At 40.9% G+C, this 27467-nt stretch overlaps 1 protein-coding gene across 3 annotated transcripts in view; it reads left to right on the top strand.

Moving 5' to 3' along the window:
* rtkn (rhotekin) overlaps window positions 1-27467 on the top strand; it is a 98357-nt gene that overhangs the window by 10431 nt on the left and 60459 nt on the right. Inside the window, exon 1 of one of the 3 annotated variants that reach the window (XM_041787499.1) lies at window positions 26371-27124. The exons of the other annotated variants lie outside the window; for them this stretch is intronic. Within the exon in view, the coding sequence (XP_041643433.1) occupies window positions 27029-27124 (96 nt within the window). The 5' untranslated portion in view covers window positions 26371-27028. Of the gene's footprint in view, window positions 1-26370; window positions 27125-27467 lie in introns of those variants that run through there. 3 annotated transcript variants of the gene reach the window in all.

The raw sequence follows: 27467 nt of genomic DNA on the forward strand, positions 1-27467 counted from the left end.
TATGGGGTTGTTTTTCAGGGTTTGGGCTAGGTCTCTTTTCTCTGGTGAAGGGGAATCTTAATGCTTCAGCATAGCAAGACATTTTGGAGAATGCTATGCTTCCAACTTTGTGGCAACAGTTTGGGGAAGGCTCTTTTCTATTCCAACATGACTGTGCCCCAGTGCACAAAGCGTGGACTGTAAAGACATGATTTGATGAGTTTGGTGTGGAAAAACTTAACTGGCCAGCATAGAGCCCTGACCTCAACCCAGTCGAGCACCTTTAGGACGAACTGGAGCAGAGATTGCGTGCCAGGTCTTCTTGTCCAACATCAATGCCTAACCTCATGAATGCTCTACAGAATGAATGGGCACAAATGCTCACAGAAACACTACAAAATCTTGTGTAAAGCCTTCCAAGAAGAGTGGATGCTGTTAAAGCTGCAAGAGGGGTTAACTCCATTTTTAAGCACATGCATTTGAACACAATGTCATTGCAGTCCCTGTTGGCCCAATACTCTAAATCTTACCTTATATCTCACTTTAAAACATATCAATACTTCTTGAAAACTCAGTATATTGCCCAGCCCGACCTCGGTGGTTCTGCTGCCTCAGCTGAAGCCACCCAGGCCCTCAGAGAGGCCGTCGGTTGGCGTGGTTATTATTATTATGGAGGCGGAGCAGGAATGTCCTCTATTTCAACGCTCCAACCCTGCATTATGTCTAACTCAAGGCTGGTCTCTGCTAGTCCACACCACTGTGGCTAGCACCAGCTATGCAGAGGCCAGGAAGTGGTTACATGTGTGTGTGATGGCACACCCATCCACCCACACTCTCTCCCAGCATGCTGCAGTGCATGGCAAGGGCTGGGAGTCGGCCATTTGTTGTCGAGTAAAAGCTTTTAAGAGCTTTGAGGCTGTGGTTTGTTTGGTTTTTGGTGCTCTGCCCTTCTCCGCCCTGAAGATCCACATGTTCTCACCAGAAAGCATCCAAACTGAACATACAGTGGCTAAGGTGGAAAATATGGGTGTTACTTTTGCTCCATATATATTCACCCACCCATGACAGAAATTATGGTGGACCCGACTTGGATTTGGTTCATTAGAGAGAACATTTAACTTGTTTTCTGCATATTCTGATCAGCTATCAAGAATATTTGCTTGTGCTGGTAAAATCTGAGGCCTCCTGGTGTGATTTCTCCACAGTCTGAGATACTGAGAAGCTCTTATGTCTTCTCCAGATGCTCTGATGTATGGTTTTTAGTTTACAGCCTTTGCACTGTAAGCAGCCGCTCAGTGTGGCTTCTCTCTGTGTTTAATGTGGCCTGGCAGAAAACTGTGATGCCTCTTTATGCAAGCATATGTTCGCCCCCCCACACACACACACAGGAGGGAGAGAGGACATATAGATCTTGCCAGGATGACACTTTTCCCAGCGAAGTAGGAAGTATCTCTCAGACCTGCTTAGAAAAGAGTGGTTTTCAAGGAATGCCAACCTCCCGAATTGCCCTCTCAAAGCAGCTCTGTGTACCCAGAGGACAATGAGCCGTCGCTGCACAGGAACCCCAAACTGAGCCCAAAGCTGGGGCATGAAATGCTGGGACAAGGGGCGACTTATGTGTAAGTGCCAAATTACCAAATACAGCTCTATGACGAAGCTAAATCGTCCAAATTTAAGTCAGACTCCTCTGTAGAGCTCGATGTGTGTGTACCCTTGGAGCTTTCTGGCATGTTGAACACTACAGGGGTGCAGGGGTAAATGCCAGGGAAAAGCTTACCCCTTCCTCTCAAACAAAGCTGAACCACTGGAGGTTTTCTGCTTGGAGGCCTTCTTGGTATGCAGAAGGATGTTTTAACTAGCAAATGTTTAACTTTTGCTTTATTACTGCATGTGTTTATCATTGTTGAGCTCCGTGAGTGAGCACAGCTGAAAAATCGTTTAATCTCAATATCTCCAAGCTGTGAGGAAAAATTCAACCACTGTCCTGCTGTTACTCCCACAGTAATGAGACGACTGTTTGCCTAATAAGTTTGGTGAAAGTGAGAACAAAGCTGCATTGTTTAACTCAAGTATTTAATAAAGATTATTTCATTGAATTCTCACACACACACGCCTTTTATCTTCTTAGGAAATTAGATAAGGAAATATTGCAGTTTACTGGTAGACAACGGGCTGTTTGTGGGGAAATTTCCTGCGTCAAATGTAATTCACGTAATGCCCTTATTCTGACTCTGTGACGGTCCATTCCAGCCTCTGATTCCCAGAGACCTTCAGGAGCAACAGCCTAAAAATACACAGAGGATTGGCTCACTTGTTGTGGGGCCTCGAAAGCCTTGAAGCTGTTTTTTCCTTTTGTCTGACCCACACATAACATTAGTCTTATAGGTTTTGGATGTCTTATTCATCGATCCTTCCCTGGACCCCACTGCACACCCCAGGACAGCTCTGTACCTCACAGGCTTATCTTATCTGAGTCTCACTGACTGGACATGCAGGATTTAAGGCTTTGCTTTGGGAGAAGATAAGACAAGCGTCATGAAGGTAAAGTTGATGTTTATGGGCTGCTTTTCCTTCAGTGTTTCTTATTTGTTTCTCCTTCGCAGTGTTCTGATGCTTTACAGCCACAGTGCATTCAGAAAGAACTCAGACCCCCTTAACATTTTTTTTGATTTTGTCATGTTCCAGCCTGATTCTACAATCGATTACACTTTACTTTCATTAAAGTCCCTGTACAGTGATGAAAAAAAATCTTTATTTTTGGTTTGTTGTGTGACAGGCCACTGTGTTAGGAACCACAGGGCAAAATTTGAGTCATGTTAAACATCTCAAAGTTTATGAAATTAAGCTTCAAAATCAAAAAATGAGCGTAAAATCTGCCATGCCATGCCCACTCACAAGAAATATGATCCTCTCAAATAAAACAAAAAGCTTCTGATCAGAGTGCAGCTGTCTGGCTCTGTGCCAGAGCAGAGAGACAGACATTGGGGATTAAAGTTACTGTTTTCTGGCACAAATCTCTGTTAATGTTTAATGACCCATGAGAAATATCACCTTCACATGAGTATTCTAACCATTTGCAAAAACATTTGAAATTTAGCGCAGGTTCCTCCCATTTCTTTTGATTCTTTCTTAGATGTTTCTACACCTTGATTGGAGCCTGGATTAATTCTCAAATGGACTAAGTCTGGCCCAACCAAGACTCCTCCAAGAGCTAACAGCCGAGCCACACTGAGAAACTGGGGCTGAAGGGCATTAGTCAGAGAGGTGACCAAGACCCTGATGGTCACTGACTGCTCCAGAGATCCTGTGAGGGGATGGGACAAAGTTCCAGGAAGACAACCATCACTGCAGCCCTCCACCGATTTGGGATTTATGGCAGAGTAGCTAGACGGAAGCCTCTTTTCAGTGCAGAACACATGGTTTGAAAAAAGCATCTGAAGGACTCTCAGTGGACTCTGCGATAAACAAGATTCTCTGGTCTGATGAAACCAAGATTGAACAGTTTGGCCTCAATTCTAAACGTCATGTCTGGAGGTAACGAGATTCTACTTATCACCTGCCCAATACCTTCCCAACAGTGAGGCATGGTGGTTTCAGCATCATGCTGTGGGGGTGTTTTTCAGCAGCAGTGTTAGGGTGAGACTGATCAGGTTTGAGGAAAAGCTGAGTGGAGCAAAATGCAGAGATATGCTTGATGAAAACCTGTTCCACAGCCTTCAAGACCTCAGACTGGGCTGAAGGTTCACCTTCCAACATGACAGTGACCCTAATCACACAGCCAAGACAACACTGGAGTGGCTTAGGGACAATGCTGAACGACCTAGAGTTGCCCAGCCAGAGCCCTGACTTGAACTCTATTGAACATCTCTGAAGAGATCTGAAAACGGCTGTCAGACGACGATCCCCATCCAAATGACTGAGCTTGAGAAGATCAGCAAAGAAGAATGGCAGAAAATCCCCCAATCCAGGTGTGCAAAGGTTGTTGGGTCATATTCAAAAAGACTTGAGGCTGTAATTGCTGCAAAAGGTGCTTCAACTAAGTACTGACTAAAGGGTCTAAATATTTATGTCAGTGTGATATTTCAGTTTTTTTCTTTTGTTAAAAAAAAAATCTTCAACTCAGTTTTCACTTTGACATTATGGGGTACTGAGTGTAGATGAATGAAAAAAATGAATGTAAACAACTGTGGCATCAGGCTGCATCATAAAATTGAAAAAAGTGAAGGGGGTCTGAATATTTTCTGAATGCACTGCATAGTTGCATCGAGTAAGTGGTTGATAAAGAGAAACACCAATGCAAACTGCTGCTATATTATTCTGATCCATTTATAAGCAAAAACACGAATTTAATCGCTCCATGTTCCAATGTAAAATTCTATGTATAAAATAGTTTATTGGCATAGATGCAATGGAGTTACAATCACAATAAAAAGAATAGGAAAGTAAGATAAGATCGATTGTTATTGATCCAAATAACAGTTCTTGAGAAGGAAATCAGGGAGAGAGAATGGAGAATAACATGTGGGACAGGAGCCACAGAATGGACCAGAGGACCACAGCTTCTAGATGGGACTTCACCTATCCAATTAGCCATTACTACCCCATTTTTATTATTATTATTTAGAGTCTTTGTAAAAATGTGATAGACTTATTTATTATACACTGGTAAAAAATATATCTAGCTTAACCACTAATGACAACAATAAATAGCTGCAGCTCTTCATTCACTTTTCTATTTCCAGTCCTCTGTTCTCTAAATAGACTCAGAGTTGACTTCCTCAGCGTGAGGCTCATACATGTTTTCAGTCAGAAGGCCTTGGCATGCATTCTGCGGCCTCTCTGTGTCTCTATGTGTGGCAGCTGGTGTCAGGGAGCAGTTTAACAGCTGAGGGTCTGTTGCTGATGTTACAAGTGAACCCCACCCAACCACACACATACACATAGTACATTTTCTACACATTACATGAGTTCACACCAAACAAGGCGCTAACAGAGAGAGCAAAGATAGATAACATGTATGCACTCGCACACAGGAAGTGAGTCACACACACACACACACACCGTGAATGCGTCGACCTCCTCTGCTGTTCTGCTGTGAATGAAAACTGCTGTTTTAAACTCTTCATTAGTCATTCATGATAACTGCATCTGTCAGCCTTTTCACACACACACACCTTCAGACAATGATTAAGCAACAGCTTCTACTTGACTAAGGTCCATTGCGCACTCTGGGACATAGACGGGCTTTGTTCACACACTGTTCGTTGGCCCAAGTGAGGCTGTCGCTGGCACTGAGTCGGTTAATAGACAGGTGGAGATAGATGGAAGTGGTGTAGTCACTGGATACTTTCCCACAGTGTCCCCCAGATGGATGACTTCCCTTACGCGTCATCAAACCTGTCTCATACTTTTACTACATAGACGTCAGAGTGTTGGGAAAGGTTCCTGACTCAGAATAACCCTGAACTATCATTGCCCTACTTTTCATAATACTGGATAGCATTAGATTTGAAGGATTAAGTCTCATTCACAACCCAAAAAATTAAAGTTAATCAGCCCTCACAGTACATTTGACCTACCTACAAAATTTAGCATGTAAATTTATCATTTTAAGCTCTTCAAAAAAAAAATCCTTGAGATTTAATGCAAATTTAATGCAAACCTAACAAGTTCCAAACATTTAATTGATTGTTAGATTTTAAGTACTGTATATTCTTTGCCTTTTTACAAACTCCTCCTAGGTAGTTAATTTGATGTTAAGGTTGTATGCTTAAATCTTTAAAGAAATTGCAGATATTCAGTCATTATTTTGATCAAAAGCTGCGGCCAGAAAAGTGAAGACTGTCTAAGTTTGTACAAACTGAAGCACTGCGTAGGACTCTTTTCTTCATCCCACTCCGACCCACTCCCACTGGATTTCTGACCTGTACTGCCCGCTCCCGCAGCACATGCCATCCAATCCCACCAGCTTCCTGCACGGATTACAACAATTCATGTTGACTAGTTAAAAAAACAGACAGTGCGTTTGATTCAAAGCAACATTGATATGTTCACTTAAGAATCACCCTGATTAAGTTTTTAGGAAACCCTAAACATCCACATCCTTGTCATGAAAGGTGCCACAAAAAATGATAAAAAATAAAAAAAGGATAAAAAAATGCAGCTGGGAGTCCCAGATTGATTTAACACAGTTATGGTTTAATGATAGCAATGTCAAAGTTATATTTACCAATATTTACACATCATTTATCATCATTTATTTTAAGTCATACAAAGATGAAATTGTTTCCTGTTGTCTGGAAAGTTTGTGTGTCATAAACTGCAGCACACTTCCATCAGCTCTCTCTTACTCTATTTCTGCCATACTGTTACCAACCTCGTCATTAGATGTTGAATGTGACATCATTCCCAGCTCCATCATCTGATTTCTCTGCACAACATTTTGGGATTTTATAGAAAATCTGAGCACATTTATGATGTTTTTAATGGTTCCACTTTTGAACTGTCAACCCAAATCAACACACAGAGACATGCCACCATTAACCTTAATTTTTTCTCTGTTAAACTGAAGAAAGTTATGGTGCATCTACTTGTTAATTTGCTCAATGCATGTACCCAGCACTTTTATGGGGCCATGGTCACTTGGGGACATTGAAATGTAAAGCTGTATGTCATCTGCATAGCTATGTTATTAAACTTTGTTGTTTTCTATGATCTGAGCAAGTGGAAGCATGTAGATGTTAAACAGAAGTCGGCATGCAATTTTTTTCTGTTTGGATTTGAATTAACCTGTCAACACAAAATAGTCCCTGCACCATATCAGGTTAAAAATTCTGGTATCAGAACACCTCTAGTCTGACCTGTTCAGGCTTTATTGACATACAGGAGTGAAAAAAGAGAAAACTTTCTACAACAGTATGAATGGGACTGAGCCTGTGAAAGAAAAGAAAAGATTAGTGCTAAAATGATGTAACACAACTGCAAGATTTGTTGTTTTTCCACTCACAAGAAAAGGAAAATGCTAACCATTAAGCAGTAGAATGTAGGTGAATCATCAACCTGACTCTCTGAGCTATCACGTAAGGCCCTTCACTGTTTCTCTCTGCCTCTCCTCTATAAACACCTCCCTCACCCAGGAGAGCCACATTATGTGGGCCACATCACCTCTCTAGGGCTCAGCTCCCCTGATACAGCAGCAGAGTTTCTTCTTCTTATGTACTGAACCACTAACCCATTTTGCTGATCCAGATCACATAAAGGAGCAGGTCCCTCTTTGTCTTTCTCCACACAGCTGTTTATGTCCCTTTATTTCTCAATATTGCATTTCCGTTCTATTCTTGTCCACAGAACATGACTGCCTCATACCAAAGGTATCCTTCCTGTGAACATAAGACCCCCACTGTGTACTGCTCTGTTAAACATTGCCAAAAGCACACGCATGGACACACACAGATTCCAGTGTGCTGTTTCGTTTACAGTTTGGGACTCTTGTTGTCAGCCCACGTTGACTTATCACAGGGGGCTTTGAAACATGAGAGGCTTCATGTCTGAGAGGAAGAACACAATCCTTTTAAAAACAACGACACTCTGGGCAGAAGTAGTTGCAAATATTTGCAATTGTGTAACCATGCAAACCCTACGGGAATCACCAGAACAAAGAAGGGTTTAAACCATCATTGAACATTTCTGAAATGTTGCAGGATAACACACAGAACAGATATCTGGGTTTTAAATATTTTGTGTTTGGAAGCTTAGGATGTAATGATATACTCAACTCATGATACAGTATGAAGTATGACTGTATCTTTTAGGGGTTGTTAGTGTAGGAAACCAGGGAGAGAGGGAGAGTGGGGAATGACATGCAAGAAAAGAGCCACAGGTCAGATTCAAACCTGCACTACCTGCTTGGAAGATCAGCTTCCATACATCATGTGCAAACTATCTGCAGGGTCATACTTGTCAACCATTGTCATAGACATATGCTAATTCATGGCAATTTATGGTTTGTTTATTTTATTTAAATTCTGTGATTATACAAAAACAGGAAATCATTTTTCTTGACAAATATGAGGAACTGATTTGTATTTTGAGGTTGTATAGTTCTGTAAAAAAATGCATTTTTTAAAATAAAAGTTATACTGTTCATGCTTGCTGTTAAGACCCCCTTCAAACTTTGTTTAAAATAAAATAAGTTTTTTAAATAAAGTCTAAATCAAATATTTATAACACAAATTAGGAAAATATCTAGATAAATGTAGTTGCAGGCAGGTTCCAAAAAAAGCATTGCATTTTAAACTCACGTGCCACTTTATTCAATACAGTCTGGATGCTGACTGTTCATTTCTGACGCTGTGTATGTCATTAGGAAATACACGCTTAAACTTTCTAAACAAAATCGGATCAAACTTCCATCTAAGGTTAGCCGAGTAAACAGTCTGTTTGCATGAAAAATGCTCGTCCACGAAAACATTCTAATGCAGCAAGAAAAAATTATGCAGCTCCATTAACTGTGTAAGCTATGTAGATAACTGAGCTACATAGCTAATGGAGCTATGTAGCCAATGTAGCTAAAGCTAAGCTCACAAAACAGCAACATAAGCTATGTTATCTAAGTAGCTAAGTACACTTCAGCTACGTTTTTTAAAGCTCACGTTGCTAAAGCAAACTTAGCTTTTTTGTTTTTTTGTTCCAATAAATTTAATGCCACTAAAAACACGAGTGTGCTACACATCCTCAAAGATTTAGGAAAGACACATAAAGTGCAATGCTTCTTTACATTTAAACGGACTGATTTCAGTATCTACTTTACAGCCTGATATAAACAGCTGAAGTTATTCTAAAACGACTGTGTCCTCTACTTTTCTTTTTAAATTTAGATTTGTCCTCAATTATACATCCATTGAATGAATAATCCTTAAAAGACACTACAAACTATGAAAATAAACATTTTCTATTGACAGATTGGCAGATGCTTTAAAAGTTTATTATCAGTTTCGGCAGATATGAACATTTCTTCCACTTTTAACAACCAATATACTGGCCTTACATACTGGCCTATACCAACTGTAAATATCAGCTGTACATATGAGAACATTTGTGTTGTTTTGGCTGGACCGACAGACCTGTGTCGGCTTGCTTTCTTTATCTTTTGTTGAGTTGCTGCAGTGTCAGAATTTCCCCTCTGGGGATCAATAAAGCCTTATCTTTTCCTTTTTTATCTTATTTTATCTTATCTTTTCTAAGCCTTTTTTTTTCACATTCCTTTAAATCTAAAGTGTGTCTTTAGGACTGACGTTTAAGGTCAGAACTCAAAACATCTGTTTTGATATTACTTTCAGCTAAAATGACTTTGTAGATATTGGCACTTCTGATAAAGGCAAATTCATGTTCCATTTATCATAAGCTTGACTTTATTTGTCATTCCATCTATGGTTATGTAACATACACACAGAAGGACGAAATGTAATTTCTCAGGACCAGTGTGATGGATGCTGGTCTGAGTATTTTAGAAACTGCAGATCTTAAAATTGAAAAATAGAAGATTGTAAAAATGTTTGTCCGATGAGTTTCAGTTTCTGCTACATTCATATGGTAGCATCAGAATTTGGCGTAAACAACACAAAGCACCCTGCCTTGTATCGATGACTCAGGCTGGTGATTCTCGGATACTTTCTTGGCTTGTTTGTGGCCTTTAGTACCGACTGGGTATCGTTCAAACACCACAGCATACCCGAGTGTTGTTGCTGTCCATGTCCTTTATGACCACACTGTACCATCTTCTGATGGCTACCAGACTGGTCTATTGAGGATTAACATGAGTCCAGTGTACTCGAATGGCCTCCACAGTCTCCAATCCACACCTTTGGGATGTGGTGGAACAGGATGTGACATCATGGACGTGCAGCTGACAAATCACCTGTGTGATGCTATCATGTCAGTACGGACCAAAGTTTCTGTTAAATTAATGCATCAAAGAAATAAGGCACTTCTTTTGCCTAAACGGGGTCAAAGCTAGTAGAAGCAAGGTTTACCTAATTTCATAAGTGGCCAATGAGTGAGTGTTTTCACATCCTTAAAGGAGGAATTATCCCACACAGGTAGAGAGAAATTCACTCTTTGCTCACTGTATCAATCTCTCTGTGCTCTACGTTTAACCCTCGACACAGGGACGAGCCATTAACCCTCAAATCCACACAGTCATTAAGGCTCAAGAACACGGGCACATCTCTGTCAGCCCTCTGAGCTGCGTCGTTTCTACTCTTCCTCTTTTGTGTTGCCGGTCGAAGAGGCTTTTTATCTGCTGCTCCTACTCACATAACTACCGTACTTTATTGTGAAATAGACAGAGTCAGAGCCTCTCTTTCACACAGAGGAATGCACTCAGAGAGGAATCAATACTGTGAAATGTGTAAAGGTGTGTGTTGTGCATGCCTGCTCCTGCACTGATTGTACTATTGTTTCCATTTTTTGTAACCACGCTGAGTTACAAAGCGATGAGTTCAAGCCAGTCGCCCCGCTGTGAACTGTGTGTAATAATCTGCGACTGTAGCTGTGTGGTTGATGGATGAATTACACTGCAGCTTTGCCCTCATACTGTTAAAAACGCTCTTTTGATACCAGATAATTTAGTGCAGGAGAGAGGCTAAATTCCTGTGTTGCAGGTGTGACCGGGATTCAGTGCGTGAATTTGTGTTGAGGAGAGGTTAAAAGTGCGAAACTGCCAATGATGCTGCTCTATTTTCTGATGATGCCAAGCAGGTGTTTCACTTTACGGGAGCAGATGGGTCTATTATGCATGTCTGCCTCCCCCTGCATGCTGCATGGTGTACCAGTCCCTGCCAGCATGCCTGTGTTTTAATGTGTTTGTTTACTGGGCTCAGCAGCAGACGGTGTGCTGTCAGATCAGGTCGTATTGTCGTGTTGTTGCTGCTGTCTCAGCAATTCTTGGTGTAGTGCTACTTTTCCATTCTGGCCTTACTTCTAAGAACAGAAAGTGATCCATTTGATTAAATGTTCACTAATGGTGAATTTGACCGGTGTTGGTGGTACAAAAGAGGCTTTGGATGAATCCACAAGCATATAACTAAAAAATTTGCATCAAAAACAGACTCAGCACCCTAACCCTGAAAGTGGTTGAACACAGCCATGCATATTCAAGAACAGTCATGTGCAGACAAGGCCGCCTATAAGGGGGGATGAAGGGGAGAGCTTTCTGGGGCCCAGCCAAACTGGGGGCCCATGGAGTCAACAAAGTCATGGTCAATTGTAAATTGAACCAGTCATATCCATATTTAACCTGAATAATAACCACTCTTATCAAAAAAACAAATATATTTTTTATTCTTTTATGCCGTAGTAAATAATCTTCTTAAAAATGTGCACCCCTTTTCTTTAAAACAGAATTAAAAATAGCAAAAAAGAGGGCGTCGGTGGCCTGGTGGTTTAAGGTGCACCCCATGTACGTGGATGGCCTGGGTTCGAATCTGGCCTGGGGCCCCTTACCACATGTCTCTCCCCTGCTCTCATCCCTGTTTCTGACTCTATCCACTGTCCTCCTCTATCATAATAAAGGCACAAAAATGCCCGAAATAAATCTTAAAAAGAAAAAAAAAAAGGGGTGAAATGGGATTTTAAAAGTAGCAGAAATGGGTAAGAAGAGGCAAAAATTAGAAAAAAGTGGCAAAAGAATAGGCAAAAATGGGTTGAAGTGGCAAATTGAATAAACTAGAGGGAAAAAGTGATGAAAACAGGTTACATTTTGGAAAAATTGTGTAAAGTTGCAGATCTGTAATTTAAGAAATATTCTTAGTGGCGGACTGGCCATCGGGAGCACCGGGACGTTTCCCGGTGGCCTGGGAGCCGAACTGGCCCGCTCAGCAATTGCCAAGAGTCAGGACCAAAGGCTTGGATTGGAGATTAAGAGCCTGCACTTTAAAAGTGTAGTAGTAGATGAAACTGAACAGTTTCAGTTTATGTGACTTGAGTACAGGTTATTGCAACACAAAAGAAACATTTATTTTGTAGGAAAAAGAAACAGAAAAAGCTGTGCGTGGGCTCATGTGGAGCCTTTGTTTTATCATTTTACACTTACATCAGTAGGCGCCCAACCTAACTCACCTGTGGTGTTTTGCGTTAATCGGGTGGTAGTGGCCTGGGATGGTATCAAATTCCCGGCCTGAATTGATGTCCCAGTCTGCCCCTGTTCTTAGTTATTTTTAAGGCCTCTCAGTTTCTTGGGACCCACACATTGTGAAACACTGATCTAATTGGCATTCCAACCATTTCTATGTTGCATACATTCAGTAGAATGAAATTGTGTTATTCTGGACAGAGGTGCAAGAGGATGCCAATAAGTAAATGAATACTGTGGAAATGTGACACAATTGTAAACAAACTGAGTTGATAGGAACAATAAAAATTTTAAAAGCAGTGCTAAAAGAGACAAATGCTGTGCTACAAAAAAAGCGCAGGAATTAGAATGAATCATGAAAATGTTGTACAGAAATAATTAATCATTCATAAATGTTTCAATCATCCCGTCCCCCCAGGTGCTCAGTGACCTTGTGGTTCCACTCAGAGTCTGAGGCTCTGAAACACATGGAGCGCCTCTTGGAGACTGTAATGTGGCCTTTTGTAAATCTTCATAGGGGCAATCAGTGTTTTTTTTTTTTTTTTTTTTTTTTCAGGGGATCAGAATGTGGATTTTTTTACCAGCAGAGCTCAAACTGGATCCAGACTTTGAACTCAGACTGAAGCCGTTTTTAAAGGAGGACTGAGTCCTGAAATGATGGATCATCTGTAATCTGTTTGATGTATTCAGTGTTATGTTGTCCTTTTAATGTTGACATTGTGTTTGTGCATATTTGTTGTTGAGTTTTATGTATTTAAAAGGCACAACTACACATGGACATTGCAAATTAGCTCCGGTTATAAATGCTTGCTCCATACTTGTCCTAATACTGATAAATGCTGTGATTAACCATACATTTAAAAAGTACCATTTATCTGCATTTTGCTTTGAGATAAAAGTACAAGTATGGTAAGCTATAGTTTTTTTTTACTTTAGTCAAAATCTCAATTTAGTTGTAATGGTTTGTAAATGAAAATACCCAAATTTGCTAATAATGATATCCATAAACTGCAAACCTAATCAGCAGACAAACACATCAGGTATAAAATAATTCCTGCTGCAGAGTGAATGTAAACTGCTTGCCTTGAAGCCCCTTGTCTTCAACGATGTTGTTGGGTCTGCAGTCTTTGGACTCCGCCAGTGTAGCTCGACGATCATGGCTTGATCCTGTGATGACGTTAGCGTCTTTGCTAACATATAACTTTGGTTTTTATAAAAACTTACATTTGGAAACTTTTTACATTAAAATTTGCAAGCATGAATTTGTTTGTAACTGAATGTGGGGAGAAAAAAATGTGCTCTTTATTTATCATTCATAGTGTATCCCTTTATCCCATACTGTCTGCCTTGTTCGCATAGAAAAATATGAATCAATTGGCCAGAAAATTGCCAGTAACAGCTATTACTTATGTTGTTTATGTAGTAGACAAGAAATAATTGCTCATTTTGCAATTCCAATTTCTAAAGAGTTGGGATGCTGAGAAAAATATAGATAAAAACAGAATGCCAAGGCTTGCAAAACACTGAAACCCCATAATCATATCCCAATGAGATTAACCTATTTTGGAAAGAGTTCTGCAGGAATGCATCCTGAAACCTGGAAATGTGTTTGCATTTTAGCACTTCCAGTCCAATCATTCCAGTGTCTAAGGCATTTTTGAAGAGTTTTCAGTCAAATCCCCAAACTAAGATGTGTGGTAAACTCAAGCTTAAGACTTTGTAGATTTTTTCCAAGACAAGTTTCCAAAATGTATCTGGGAGGGCACCACTTCACTTGTGATTTTTGAAGCTTCTTACCATCTTACAAAGGGCAGTTGCTGACAAGTGGTTGACTAGGACTTCAGAGTATGTCAAGGACATTAAACATCATCATGCAAAACATTTAAACTCTACTAGTAGGAAAAAGATGTTAGACTCACAAATGACAGCCATGACTACTAACTTGATCAAGCTACGTTAAAAAGGAAGTCTTCAATTAAAGCAGGGAAAGTGTGAAATAAAAGTAGTGGTGACACTGAAGTCAGACGAGCTTAGTGTTGTTCTTTTACAGCCTAGATTTAGCTTTTTACTTAACACTTCAAAAATCATGAAAGTGGTGTTCATTCATGAAGATGAGCAAAACATGTGTGATGAACTGTGTTCACTTTAAAGCTGATTTTCAGCTAACCTTGCAAAGCAGATGGATTTGCCAGACTCCACCTCTTTCATCAGGCAAATCCATCTTGAAAAGCTCCAATCCACAGCGTTGGTGCAGAACCGGACTCTGTTTCCGTCTAGCTGTTTGTAATTTGAGAGCAAGGCTGTAGCTTTAGGCGGGGTTTAGTCGTACTAGTTGTTTGCAATGGCTGCCTCCAGTGCACTGATAGCTCGGATGTAGCTCTATATACCGCTAATTTTACCAGAACTTGACCACGTTTCAGCTTGGAATAAAGACTAAAAAAAGCTCTTCATGATGGGAAAGATATTTCTGCTCTTCTGCTGACCTGCTTCAGTATGAGTTTGTGAGAGTTACAGAAGAAAGGGTTAGTTGTTGTATACAATGACTGCTAGTGGAGTGATTCGTTTTGCACATGTCCCGACTGGCCTTGGCATCAACTATTCACCAAGAAGCTCTGCCATTAAAAATCTACAGCAGCTGTAGCATGTTAGCTTAAGAGAAGCGCATGCAGCTAGCGTCATTTTGCCTTGTCGCTCTGATTGGCCCGTCATGAATGTGACAGAACGTTTCTACAATCACTTTCTGAGTCTTTTTTTAAAAAGTCCTGCCCTTCACAAACACTTTCAATGGGAGCTTTCCCAGATGAAAGTGAAGTACATTCATGCAATGGACATTTGAAACGGTCTATCCGGTGTGTCAGGTTCACTTTTAGCAGTAATCCAAGTTAAAAACAAAACACCTCATATGCTTACTGTGGACAGACTCTGGGTGATGCTCCAGATTGGCTAACATAAATACATCATCCCTGCAGCACTCTATCACATGCCCTTTTTTTAAAGTGTTTTTTCTTGCTTTTGCCTTTATTGTAAAAGGACAGCTGAAGTGAGACTGGAAATATGGGGAGAGAATTGGGGAAGACATGCATCAAACAGCACTGAGATTGGAAATCAATCCTGTGACCAGAGCATCAAGGACTTTAGTCTCTGTGAATGGGCGCCTGCTCTATCAACTGAGATAAGCACCCATCATGCACCAATTTTTAAAATGGATACGAACATATTTTTAAAAAGTTCAAACTGAAGTTGAAAAATTGTTTTGCAAAGCATCAGTGTTTTTTTGTGATCTGAGGTTGTCTTTTATGTGATGAATCATGGCATTCACTGTTTTATTTATCTGTAGATATTTCTGTGTAACCTTGAGTTTTTGGAAATCTTGTTTACTATTTTCCTCCTGTGAGAAGGATAAATGACTCATCATTGGGGTTTAGAAAATCATAAATAGTAACGCCATCTTGTGAGTGTAACATGTGTTGGGTATGATATGACAGCTTTGCTAAACGTATGCTACATTTTGCTTGTGAGGTTCAGTGTGTACTCTACCTGAACTTCATATGCAGATATAATCCAGTCTGAGTTCCCACCAGGGGGATTTCCTGAAGTTGCAACCAGACGGATGAGTAAAGCAGCAGACTGAGAGATGTTTGTGTGGCTTTTGACCGTGCCGATGCTGCTCCAGACTAAGTTATGCACAAAATCAGAAAAACAAACTCAATAACACCAATTAACAGTTTCATGCTTAATTGATTTCAAACCTGATCATGAGCATTGCTCTGGAACAATTGAGGAATTTAAAAAACTGAGACTTGGAGTGAGATGCCTCAGTTAAGATGGATTAAACCAAATCAATGAGCAGGCTGATTTGCTCACATTGACATCATGTTGGATATTTTGTTCAGTCAGTTCTCATTAGAGAGCTTTCTTTCTCTCTGTGAGCTGAGCAGGAATCAGTAACATTTAAAGATGTTAAGCCTGTCAGTTTGAGCTACGACCCCCCTGCAGATGTTTGGGTTCTTATATTGCCTCTGCAGATGTTTACATTTGCAACTTCTGTTTTTAATGTTAGGAGTATTTTTACGGCAGAGAGCAGCTTCTTGTTTGGAGCTCTACAAAAACATTTAGTATGCTTTGGAAGAAGTGACCTCATTGTGAATAAAAAATCATGTTTTGGCTTTTACTACATGGAACAATGAGCTTTGTTGTGTCTGTCTTTGTCTCTGTCTTTCTCTTTATCTCTTAGTCATGTGTCTGGGTTGTGTCCAGTTTAACTCTGTGGAGGTAAAACAGCAAAGATAAAAAGAAAATGAATGAACACACATTTAAAAATAGTTTTTTATGATTTAAATGGCCCCTACCCTTACAGGATAAATGTGTTGCACATCTTGTTGCATTGCCATTTCTGGCATGCAGAGGGAGCCATTGCTCCACTTCACACCCTGCAGCAGCTCATCAAACATGCACCTTTCCCTCCTCTTCTTCACCTCTCTGTAACAGCTTTGACCTTCACCTTATACACGCCATACTGACATTCACAGTGATTTAACATTTTTAAATACAGAATGAATTGCTTCTCCTTACTCTTCCTCTTAAATCCACACACATCTTCTTCTGATATTGCACAGCCTGCACCCCTGAGGGCAAAAATCAATGGAGATGAATTGCCTAACGAGTAAGTTTCTGCTCCGCTCTTCAGAGTGATGAGATGCTGCGGTCTCCTGTGACCGGCTGAGGTAGCCATCCTGAGAGTCAGCAATGATTCTGGGAAGCTGCCAGAGCAATGGGTCTCTCTAGTTTGTGTGTCTGAGTCAGTACCTAAGGCTTGTTTCCTTTCAAAGCTAGGAGGTAAATATAAAAACAAAGTTCCCTTTGAAACCAGGTGCTACAGGACTGTTAGCTTAAGGTATATAATGATGTATTAAACTTCCAAAATATGCATCATGAAGCTTGGTTTACAATACAGTCTTGTTATGACTTTTCCAAGTTTAATGATTTTCATATAGACATGAGGAGTTAATTTACAATGTGATTGTTTTATTTCAATTATCTGACAATAAAATGCAAAATGTCCTTTTTCCTTATTTCTCTTTGTGTTCATAGCTTCAGATACAGTACTAAGCAGCTTTTAGGCATGGTTGGAACAAAACTTAAGGCTAAACTAGGGCTCAGATTGGCAACTATTTCCACCTGAGGGCACCATATCATGCAGGATCATGTAAAAATATTTTTTTGGAAAAAACAACAAAGGGGACACCTTTAGGATCGAGTAAGGGGTGAATGTAGCAAGTTAGCACAGCCTAGGGCACTGGTTGTGAGACACTGAGAGGGGTTGCAAGATGCCTTCTAATATTTCTACAAAAATATATGCATAAAATTAGTTAAATGTAAAATAAAACAATGGTCATTTGGTAAGCTTTATGCTAAAATCAAAGTAATGTTTAAAAAAATCCTTCAAATGTAAGTCTGCACATCCCTATTCTTGAATTTGCATTTCTGTGTTCAATTATGCTTTAGCCACCTTCAGGTACAGTGGGGGTCCAAGGTCTCTGGCACCTATATAAATGGGGTTGCGGGCTGAAAGGTTTGAGAACCCCTGGGCTAGGGTACCATCCAGGCAGGTAGCCGAAAGCCCCTGGTCATGCTGAAGATGTCCAAAGGGCTGGAAAACCGCCTGCCGTTTCCGGGTGTAATACCATGGGTGAAAAGGCCCGGACAAAAGAGATGCCATCAAGCTTGACCTTGGCTGCTGAGCGACACACATGTGGCTCAGCTGTCATGCGTGACTCTGACCTACCAATGCCCCCATTTTGTGGCATATCCTGCCCCATGATGAATCCTTAGAACCTAAAACATATTCACATGACTGTATATTTGAAAAAATCTACAAAGGTTTATGCTCACTTATTTTTGACCATATTTGTCATGCTGCTGAATAGGTGAACAAAGTTTCACTGTGTTCCTGCATACAAAGACAAAGATGTAAGATATAATGGACAAGTACTTCAACTTTAAGTTGTTTAATTTCTAATGTATAAAAATTCTTTATGTTTCTTAATTAAAAGTGCCATTTTTATTTATCTGAGGAAAGACTTCAAAGGCTGTATCCCAAACCTCATACCTGAGCACTGCCTCCTATATAATCAAATAATACACCCAGCATACTGACCTGATGCTGCTTGCACCATACAAACACTCATCCTCTTTGCAGTATTTCTAGTCCAGTGCATGTTAAATAAGCTAGCACCTTGTTAGCTTAAACATCAGGCCATGTAGACCATTTTGTAAGTCATTATTACATGTTTTTGTGGGCTGAGCCTCATTGGTGGCAGAAGGTTAGCTAGCGCTAGCTTGCAGTTAGTTCACATCAGAAAGTTAGGGGCTATCTAGACATCATCTCCAATTATTTGAATTATTTGTCAGTAGAGGACAAGTTGTCTTACAGTGACAAGCCAACCCTCAGCAGTGGGCCAAGATTCTTGACCCGTACTCACTTTCAACTCAGTGGGTCAACCGTCCAACTAAACAACAACAGTTATACCGTAACTGACTTTTAAGTGACTGACTGTAAGTGACATTAGCATTTAGGAACAACAGTCACAAAGCTGAAGACTACATACAAGAGGGGTCAACGTCTGCAAAGTTGCATGGTGCATAAATGTTGCCAACACTCTGCTGATTTCATAGCTGAAGAGTGCTTGAGAATGTTTAATTGTGTTGGGAGATATCGCAGACACCCCTAGTTATCACTGTTGATAAGTGAGGCTACTTCTCCAGCTATTCTAAGCCGGTCCATGAACTGTGACACATAGTTCCTGTTCTTTAATTTCCAGTAGTAGTAGAACACCAGCTGCATGATTTGTGCGTGCATGCCCCGGCATCATTTCCAGCATTACTCATGTATGGTTCATGCATCTGGAGCAAAATGTTCTTTACAGAATGCCTCATCATAACAGCGTCTGTATCTAATCTTAAAGCAGAATAAAGATCAGTCACTGACACACCTAATAACAAGGTAGACGCTGGCTGGGATTTACAATGTCATTACTGTGTCTCTGTGTCAGAGTTATGACTATGTGGCTGTCAGTGCAGGTTTTTCACGCTCTATAACAGAGAAGTGGTGACCTCCAGAGGGGGATTTCTCTTCTGATACGTCTGGTTTCACAGCTCGTCACGCTGTGCTGTCGTCACGCCAAGCAGATGTGGCTGCCAGAACACAGCCATATCTTTAAAGTCCTGTGATATTCAGATCTGTCCAGGCTGACTGTTCTGGTGACAGACTTTGAACTGTTGCTGGGTTATATGTCTGTTGATATTTTAACCATACTTTGTATTTTTGTAACCCTGCACCATCATTATATCATTTGGGACTAAATTTAGGGTCTTTGTCAACTTAATTTCCACATGTGAGGAAAATTTAAGGGACTGTTATTCCCCTTGTTAATTGATCACCCAGAACATCCAGAACATAAATTGATTATTGTTGAGTCTATAAAAGGTCTAATAAACTTAACACAAAAAATAAGGAAATTTGTGTTTGGTAGATTATGTAACAATGCTTCTTGGCAATAAATCTTATACCACTGGAAAGCCTGTTTATAAAAGCCTAGTTCCATATAACGGGGATGTCAGAGACAGGCTTCAAAGTGGGTATCCAAAGAAGATGACACCCAAGAGGATGTTTCCTCACCCCGTCAGCAACTGTAGGCTGCCTTCTACAGATTTGCAGTCAAGGTTTGCAGGCTGTTGGCTCTCTACCCAGACAATCTGCAACAGACTGCACACAGCCAATCTCTGGTCTCATAAGGCTGCCAGGAGGCCTGCCATGACTGCCCTTCACCATCAGGTCCAATTGCACTGGTGTTGTCAACATGTGCACTGGAACCTGAACATAAGGAGGAATGTTATGTTCAGTGATGAGTCCAGATTCCGTCAACGGCAGTTGGATCGTAGGGTCAAAGTGTGGAGAGGACACTGGCGCTTCAGTGGCGCAACCCACATACTCAGCTCCGCTGCTCTCCCCACAAGCTTGTGTTCCTTACAAATGTGGCACGATTTAAAGGGGAAATAAACAGGCTTTTCAATGGTATAAGATGCGTTGCCAAGACGCATTCTTACAACAAAGAAATAATGTACCAAACACAAATTTCCTTACATTTTGTGCTAAGCCTAGTTGTGAAAAATGCTCATAACAATTCTCAGTGAACAGTGGTTCTCAAATGGTGTGGTGAGCCAAGTCTTGGTGTGCCATAGGAATTTGTACAAGCATGAGTACTTACTATAACTATAAAAAACTCAAGTTTAGTCAGGACCCCTTTGTCAAGAAAACACAAATGATGTGTGGTTATAAATAGTTTTTCTTTATTAGCATTTCTACATTTGCACTCATTGCTGGCATTCATATGACTGTCTACATGGAAAGCATCAAACAGGACACCACACATTCCTGCTTTTTCTTGTGCCTACAAGGAAAGCCTGGGGCAGGGAGAGAAACCGCAAAAAACAGAGCAGAACAGGCATAAATGACAACAGAATGGCACTGATGAAGTCAGAGGTAGAATAAAGGAGGAGCTGGGGTGGAGGAGGGTTGTAAAAAGCTGCTTGCAGAGGGAGCAGCAAAAGTAGACAAACTTTAGATACTGTATGGCAGTATGAGTAGGATCTGCAAGTGGTATACCTAGAGTGCATCAGCTTGCCGTCAGCTGACGAGGACTTTAGGTCAGTTAGATCAGCTGTTCTCAATTAAATGGCAGCACTTGACTCCATGGCCTGCCTGAACCAACACTTAATGCCCAATGTACTGTAACATATGAGAGGCTAGTTATAAAGATATAGTTGTGGTGTGTCTTGAAATCTTGACTTGATCTCTGGTGTGCCTTGGGCAAAAAAGGATTGAAAACTACTGCTCTAGGGTACAAAATTTTGACTTAAAACCCCGAAACATATCATTTTTTAAAGGCATAAGTGGCAAATTCTCACATTTAAGAAGTTGTGGATAATACATATTGGCCATATTGGCAAACATCATATCCAGTTAATGACTATAAATCAGAGTATGGGGATTTTATGTCTATGCAGTCAACCACATAAATATGTAAAATATGAGAGGGGCTTGTGTAATAATTTAGCCTTCACCATTTGTGTGAAACAACAGGGAGGATGATTGTTTCATCAGGTAGTAATCAGGCAGTGATTAGCTGCTTTGTCTCACATTCGGAGATGCTTGTTGTGTGTGTCGTGTTTGTTATGTTGACATGGTTCACAGAGTTTTTGTTTACTTCTGTTTATCCCCTGGTGTGTATTTCTGTATAAGTGTTGGTTTGAGTCTGTTTGCGGAGGCCTCAGTGGGTGATTGGGAGTCCTGTGGGTGGGGTTCAGTTTTCAGATTGGGTCTAGATGACAGTCAGGGTTCTTTGTTGTGGTTTTGGGCTCGGCTGGCCGGGGGCCCTCTGCTGTTTGTCTGCGATGATCTGATGCCTCTCTATGTGTCAAGTAAAAGCAGGTTTTAACCCTTGGTATGCACTCCACACTTGACAAGTTTAAATGTTTTGTTGCTATCTGAGGCGATATCTGAGGAGATGGTGTTGATGAAATCCTGGTATTAGGAGGGAGGGAGTTGCAGGGCTGCTTTCAGTGGGTGGTAAATTATTCACTGGAAAAACAGAATTGTCGCAAACGTGGTGTGGACAAACACCCATATCCTTTTTTTCTCTGTTTTGCTATGATAACGAGTACATTTTGGCTCCTTTCTTGAGTTTTGGACTTGTTTACAGTGTCTCTTTATCTTGGAACCAAAAAGCTGGTCTTCCTCTCATCAGAATCAGAATTGTTAGCCTGTTCCATCCTCACTTTGCAGCCTCATACTTCACCACAGACCCCTCATCTCTGACTCCAGCATGTTTCCTCCAGCTGATAAGGTGTAGTGACAGGAAGTCCTCCATATTTTCCACACATCCCTTCAAAAACAAGAAAACATACCGGCCATTGTCCTGAAAGCAATACAACCCATTCAGAACTTATTACACAACAGTAAAACAATGTGTGTGTTTAAAATGTCCAGATTCTCTGTCTAGATTCTGTTCATGCAACAAGTGATTTACGTTGGTGTTATGTTCCCTATTTACATCATACCTCAGAGTTAGCACTAAGGTACCAGGGAGAGATTCAGGTGTAATCTACTCTTCCCTCATGGCAGCCAATTATCACATCACTGCTAAAGAGAGGCCCATTCTTCAGCCACAAGCTGCTAATGCATTGTCCCATCAGTAGCTGAATCATCATTTAACACAATGAAATCCCAGTCAGGCTTAGAGGCTGTGAGACCCCTCTACTCTCTGAACACCTGAGATTACCTCTGTGGCTCCTGGCCAAGGATCAGTGATGCTCTGTGTTTGAGCTGGTCGCCTGCCCGCCTGCCAGCATGCCCTGTCATTGAGATAATAGCTGTTTTCTGTCTGTTTCTGTTCAGCCTCAGGGCTTTGTCATAAGGTGTCAGTTTTTGTGTGGTATTGTAGGGAGATTTACCTGCAGCATGAAACCACCGCTGAGGTATTACAGAGACAAAAGAGGAACTAAATGGATTAAAGGACATCAAATACTGAAATGTTGTCAAGTTTGTTGTTCATTCTTTAAAGATCACATCTACAAAAGGAGAAAACAGCTGTGAGAAAATAATTTTATTAAATCTCCTGTGAGGAACTTTTGGTTTTGTTGATTTTGGAGCCCCTCTTTGGATGGCCTCAAGTACTGAAACTACCATAGAATCCTACTTTTGATGTACATTTTTCCTGTGGGGATTGTAAAAGAAAATGGAAGAGGTCTGTTACCCTGTCTCGCTCCTAACCCCCTTAACCTTGTTCCTGATTGTCTCATTTGCTTTTCAAGGTCATAAAGAGTGCTTTAAAGGAGGTACAGTAATGTGCACATGTTTTAGGCATGTAGGGTGCTAAGGATTCATCACAGGGCCCAATGTGTCACAACCCGGGGCGGGGGGGCGAGATGGGAAGGTCAAGCTCGACAGCAACTCTTTTGTTTGGGCCTTTTCCCTTCTGGTAATACGAGCGGAGATCTCCAGTGGTTTTTGGGCCCTTGGGACACCCAGACATCCACAGCACAACCAGAGGCTACTGCCTGGCTGGACGATGCCCTCCTCTTTTCAAATTAAAGAAAAGCAAAGTTTCCTAGGACCCACTTCGAAAAATCAAACATTGATTTCAATCATTGGGGCTTGAATACACTTGTTCTAGCCAAAAGATCCAAGTATAAAATATTATGACTGTGTACCAATATAAAAAAAATAAAGAGGATCTGTTAGTTAAAGAAACAAACAAACTAGAAATTCTCAAGTTTAAAGGTAGGCAACTTGTGAGAAAAAAACAACTTTTTAAATTTAAAAGTCATAAATTTCCATTTACATAACCAAAACTTAGAATTCTTCAGATTCTTAAGTTGAAAAATGATGATCTGTTGGAGAAAATCAGACCAGATTAAGTTGTTTTCCTGCACAAGTCCTGCAGTTGAGAGCGTAATCCAATTATACTTTTTACTAGGACTGATTAATAAGGGCGTTGTGACTTTAGCTCAGAATTATCACATTATCTTTATCACCTGGACTTAGAAGAGACACATTTGTAAACTGGGGTTATCCAACAACTCTTTCAGTTTGGTTTTTCATAATTTTTTACTTTACAATGGTGTAAATTTACGGCTTTAAAAAACTGCTTTTTTTGTTTTGGTTTGGTTTTTTTAGTTTACAAAGTCAAATTATAAGAATTTTCAACCTCAGAAATGTATCATTTTTTTACTCTTAAATTTACAACTTTTTTGACTCAGAAAGTCTGAGTTTTGTTTTTTTGTACTTACATGACTTCATATTCTCAAAAAATATTTCTTTTATGTAAATTTTGACTTTTTTTCTCAAGAATTAACAGGTACTCTATTTTTTGTAATTATTAGGGCGGCCCTTATACGCTGTTGTACATCATTGTTCAAATCATGATTTTTTTTTTATTTTTTTTTTAAATATATGCTCATCTAACTATGGCAATGTCAGAACAGACAGGGCTCTACACCCTCCCTGAGATCTTTGGTGCCCCCAACTTGGGGTGCCCAGACCCTAATTTGGGAACTATGGCCCTCAGCCATGCTTACTTGCCACATCCACCTCTTACTCCACCCTAAAGGTGTGGACTTTTCTATCATTTCAATGGATCGTTTAATCATACCCCTTTAATATGCAAGGCCACCCAGAGTATGACAGGGACCAGCCTGATGATGCCCTCTGGCAGCTTCCTCTTATATCTATGCCTTACTTCAGCCTCAATTTCTGGCCTAAACGTGCCTAAAAGTTCTGCACACTTCTGTACTTCTGAATCAGTGTGATTGTATTTAAAGCTCATATGAGGAGTTCTTAAATGGTTATGGAACAGAGAGAAATTCATGTTGGTGACTTTTTATGACATAAAAAAGCAAACAAGACTATCAGCTTAATGATTAATTGTATTTCTTTACTGTACAGTTATCTCTAATGGCTGAAACAGCCTGCTGCAGGGTAGGTGTCAGGAATTGGAAACACTGGCTTTTTTATGCTCTCCACAACTAGGATTTTCAGTGGGTGATGCACTTGAATGTTAAAACAAAATTTTGAACACAGGGGGCGCCAAAGTCAACACAAACCTAAAGTTCCTCTCAGGAGCTTTAAGTTGTTTGAGCTGTATTTTAAGGAGATTTTTGTTACAGTGCAGCATCAACTTTCAGATAGGATTGACTAACTCTGACTTCATGCGGTGAATTATGAACCAAAACCATGCACACGCACACTTACTCAAGAGTTGTTGAATGTTTTTGTGAGACCTCTCCCTCCTTGCATTCACCTCAGCTATTTCTCTTTCCACCTCCAGAACAATAAATCTCTTCTCTGTGGCTGTGTGCATGTTGATGTCTGCGACGGATTAGCTTGCTGATTTAAACTCTTAAGGGTGGAGGCTTTTCTTGGGGAAATGACCCAGGCGGCTGTGCCACTGGCACCCCTGGCTGCTCTCCTCCAGAGGTGAAAGAGCTTTTTTTTTTCTTTTTTTTTTTTACAGCTCCTTTGTTTTCACTGTTTGCTTGAGTGAAGGAGTTTAGAGGACGTGCTGAAGTGATGGAGAGCCATCTGGATTATTTGTGTGGAGAGGGAAGGGTTTCAAAAGTCATGTCAGAATGGAATACATCAAAATCATCCTAGTATTTTCTTCTTTACTTCAAAGGGGGGTGTAAGCTCTTGAAATCAGTCAGTGACCCCCTGAAACCCCTCTCGTGGGTGTAGTTGAATACCACAACAATGTTTGTGTGCTTTAATTAATGTGCCTGACTGAGCAGTGCGCAATGTGACGCCGCTTTCAAAATGAGGGGTGGGCTTGTGGTCTGCGCAGCATGGTCTCAACCATGACTCACAATGAATGATACAGACACAAAACACACGTGCTCTGCCTTGACTTTCTTTCTCGTGCACGGTTGCGCACGCGCACACAGCTGCATGAGGTCCAGGAGTGACGCGCTGGAGAGGAGGACAAGATACGTTTGAGTCTCTGCCTGTTGTGTAACTTTTGAGGAGTTTGTCCGTCTGTGGGATTCACAATTTTCCCACAGACCAGAAGAGGAGACGTTAGTTTATGTATGAAAGTCACGCGGGATAAACTTTGGGATTTTCTTGTTTTGGGAAGAGAGTAGAACTGTGCGCCAAAGGATCATTTCTTTGCCCCGAGAGTTGGTTTTAAATAGTTCTGCCTCTTAGAAGGGAAAAAAATTACCCTGAAATAATTTTCTAACATTGGGAGGAAGTTTACGCGTCATTTGGAGCTGATATTTTTGGTGGATGAGGTAAAATTTTTCAGGATAGACTTTTATTAATAATTGAAGGGACAGGCAATAAAACATTGAAAGGATCTGTAACACTGGGGATCTGCGTTATGAAATATGTATCTGAATTTGCCAAATGTTGTGACCTTGTAACCTACTAAGCTTCATCACAGCCTGAAAGCGTGCGCTTTTGATTTGATCAGACTGAAGATAACTCTGAACAATCTTTAATCGTACAAGGGTCTTTTATTTGGAAAAATAATGATACAAATCTAGAGTGGGATTGCCACCCATGAGTTTCTGACTCATCTTGGTGTCAGAAGTCATCTCTGGGTGTTCGTTTTCTCTCCCGACGTGCGCCGGCTGCCAGCTTCTAATTTCTTCATTTATTATCAGCCTGTAAAAAAAAAAGAACAAAGCTCCCCACCCTGCTCCGCCTGTGTGGTTCAGTGGTATTTTCTATTTGTTTTAAAGGGCGTGGGGGCTCCTACAGTAAGCTTCCCCCTCGTTTTTTCTCCTCTTTCTTTTATAAGTTCATCACCATCGCCAGAGACGCGTCTGAGGGGTTAACGTAGCGCCGCTTTGGGGCGCGTCAGGGCGCACACAGTGGTCTAGTTGTGTCGATCACTCCCGCAGAGGCGATGCCCTTTTGTGGAGAGGTCTCTTGTCACACAGAGGACAGACGGCATTCACAGCTGGGACACGGGGACACAAAGAGAAGAAGTGCATTTTAAAAGGCTCCATTCTTCCTACGCTACCGCTGGGTGTTGACTGTGGGTGTTTGAGAGGATCTTTGTTGCCCGGAGAGAAAGTGGAGAAGAAGAATACGCGCCGTGAACGGGCTGGGGGATTTTTTTTTTTACGGACAGGGTTACTACAGTGCAGCCGATGCTGTCAACCACACTACTCCTGACTGCTTTCTCGGAGTGACTCGTCTCGTTTTGGATAACTTTTACGCGCTGTTTTACGCACTGATCCTAAGCGTCGTAACGCTTTAAAATGAACTTTCTCTCCCCGGTACCTGCTGGGTAGCACTCTGATTCGGATCATTAACTTTTAAAAGCAGGCACTTTGTGGATATCTGCGTAAAGGATGCCAGTTGATACACTTGCAAACATGGAGGAAAAGCTGTGGATACTGGAGGATCTGAATATGATGTACATCCGACAGATTGCACTCAGCCTGCAGGTAAAAGTTTACTGAATGTTCAACTGATCTTACGTCTGAGCCTCTCCATGCGTTTGTGTTCTGTTTTTACACAACGTAAGTTATGCGGTGTGTTATAAGGGAAGAAATTCTGCATGTGTGGGATCATGTCTCAGACTCGATTTTTCTTGACTGATAGGCTATCCACCCTGAAAACAAGCAGCATAACTAACTGAAACCCTGTCCCAGACCCTTGTGCCTCACTGTGTTCACTGTTTGTGTCTGCAGCTGTGCCTCAGCATGTTGTTAAGTTTACACAGAGGCTGCATGAAGAATCTTTCTATGTGACAAACAAGTGGAGCTGACGCTGGTGTGGTCTCCCCAT

Source organism: Cheilinus undulatus, linkage group 5 (genome assembly GCF_018320785.1).
Source record: "Cheilinus undulatus linkage group 5, ASM1832078v1, whole genome shotgun sequence".
Taxonomy (NCBI): Eukaryota; Metazoa; Chordata; class Actinopteri; order Labriformes; family Labridae; genus Cheilinus; species Cheilinus undulatus.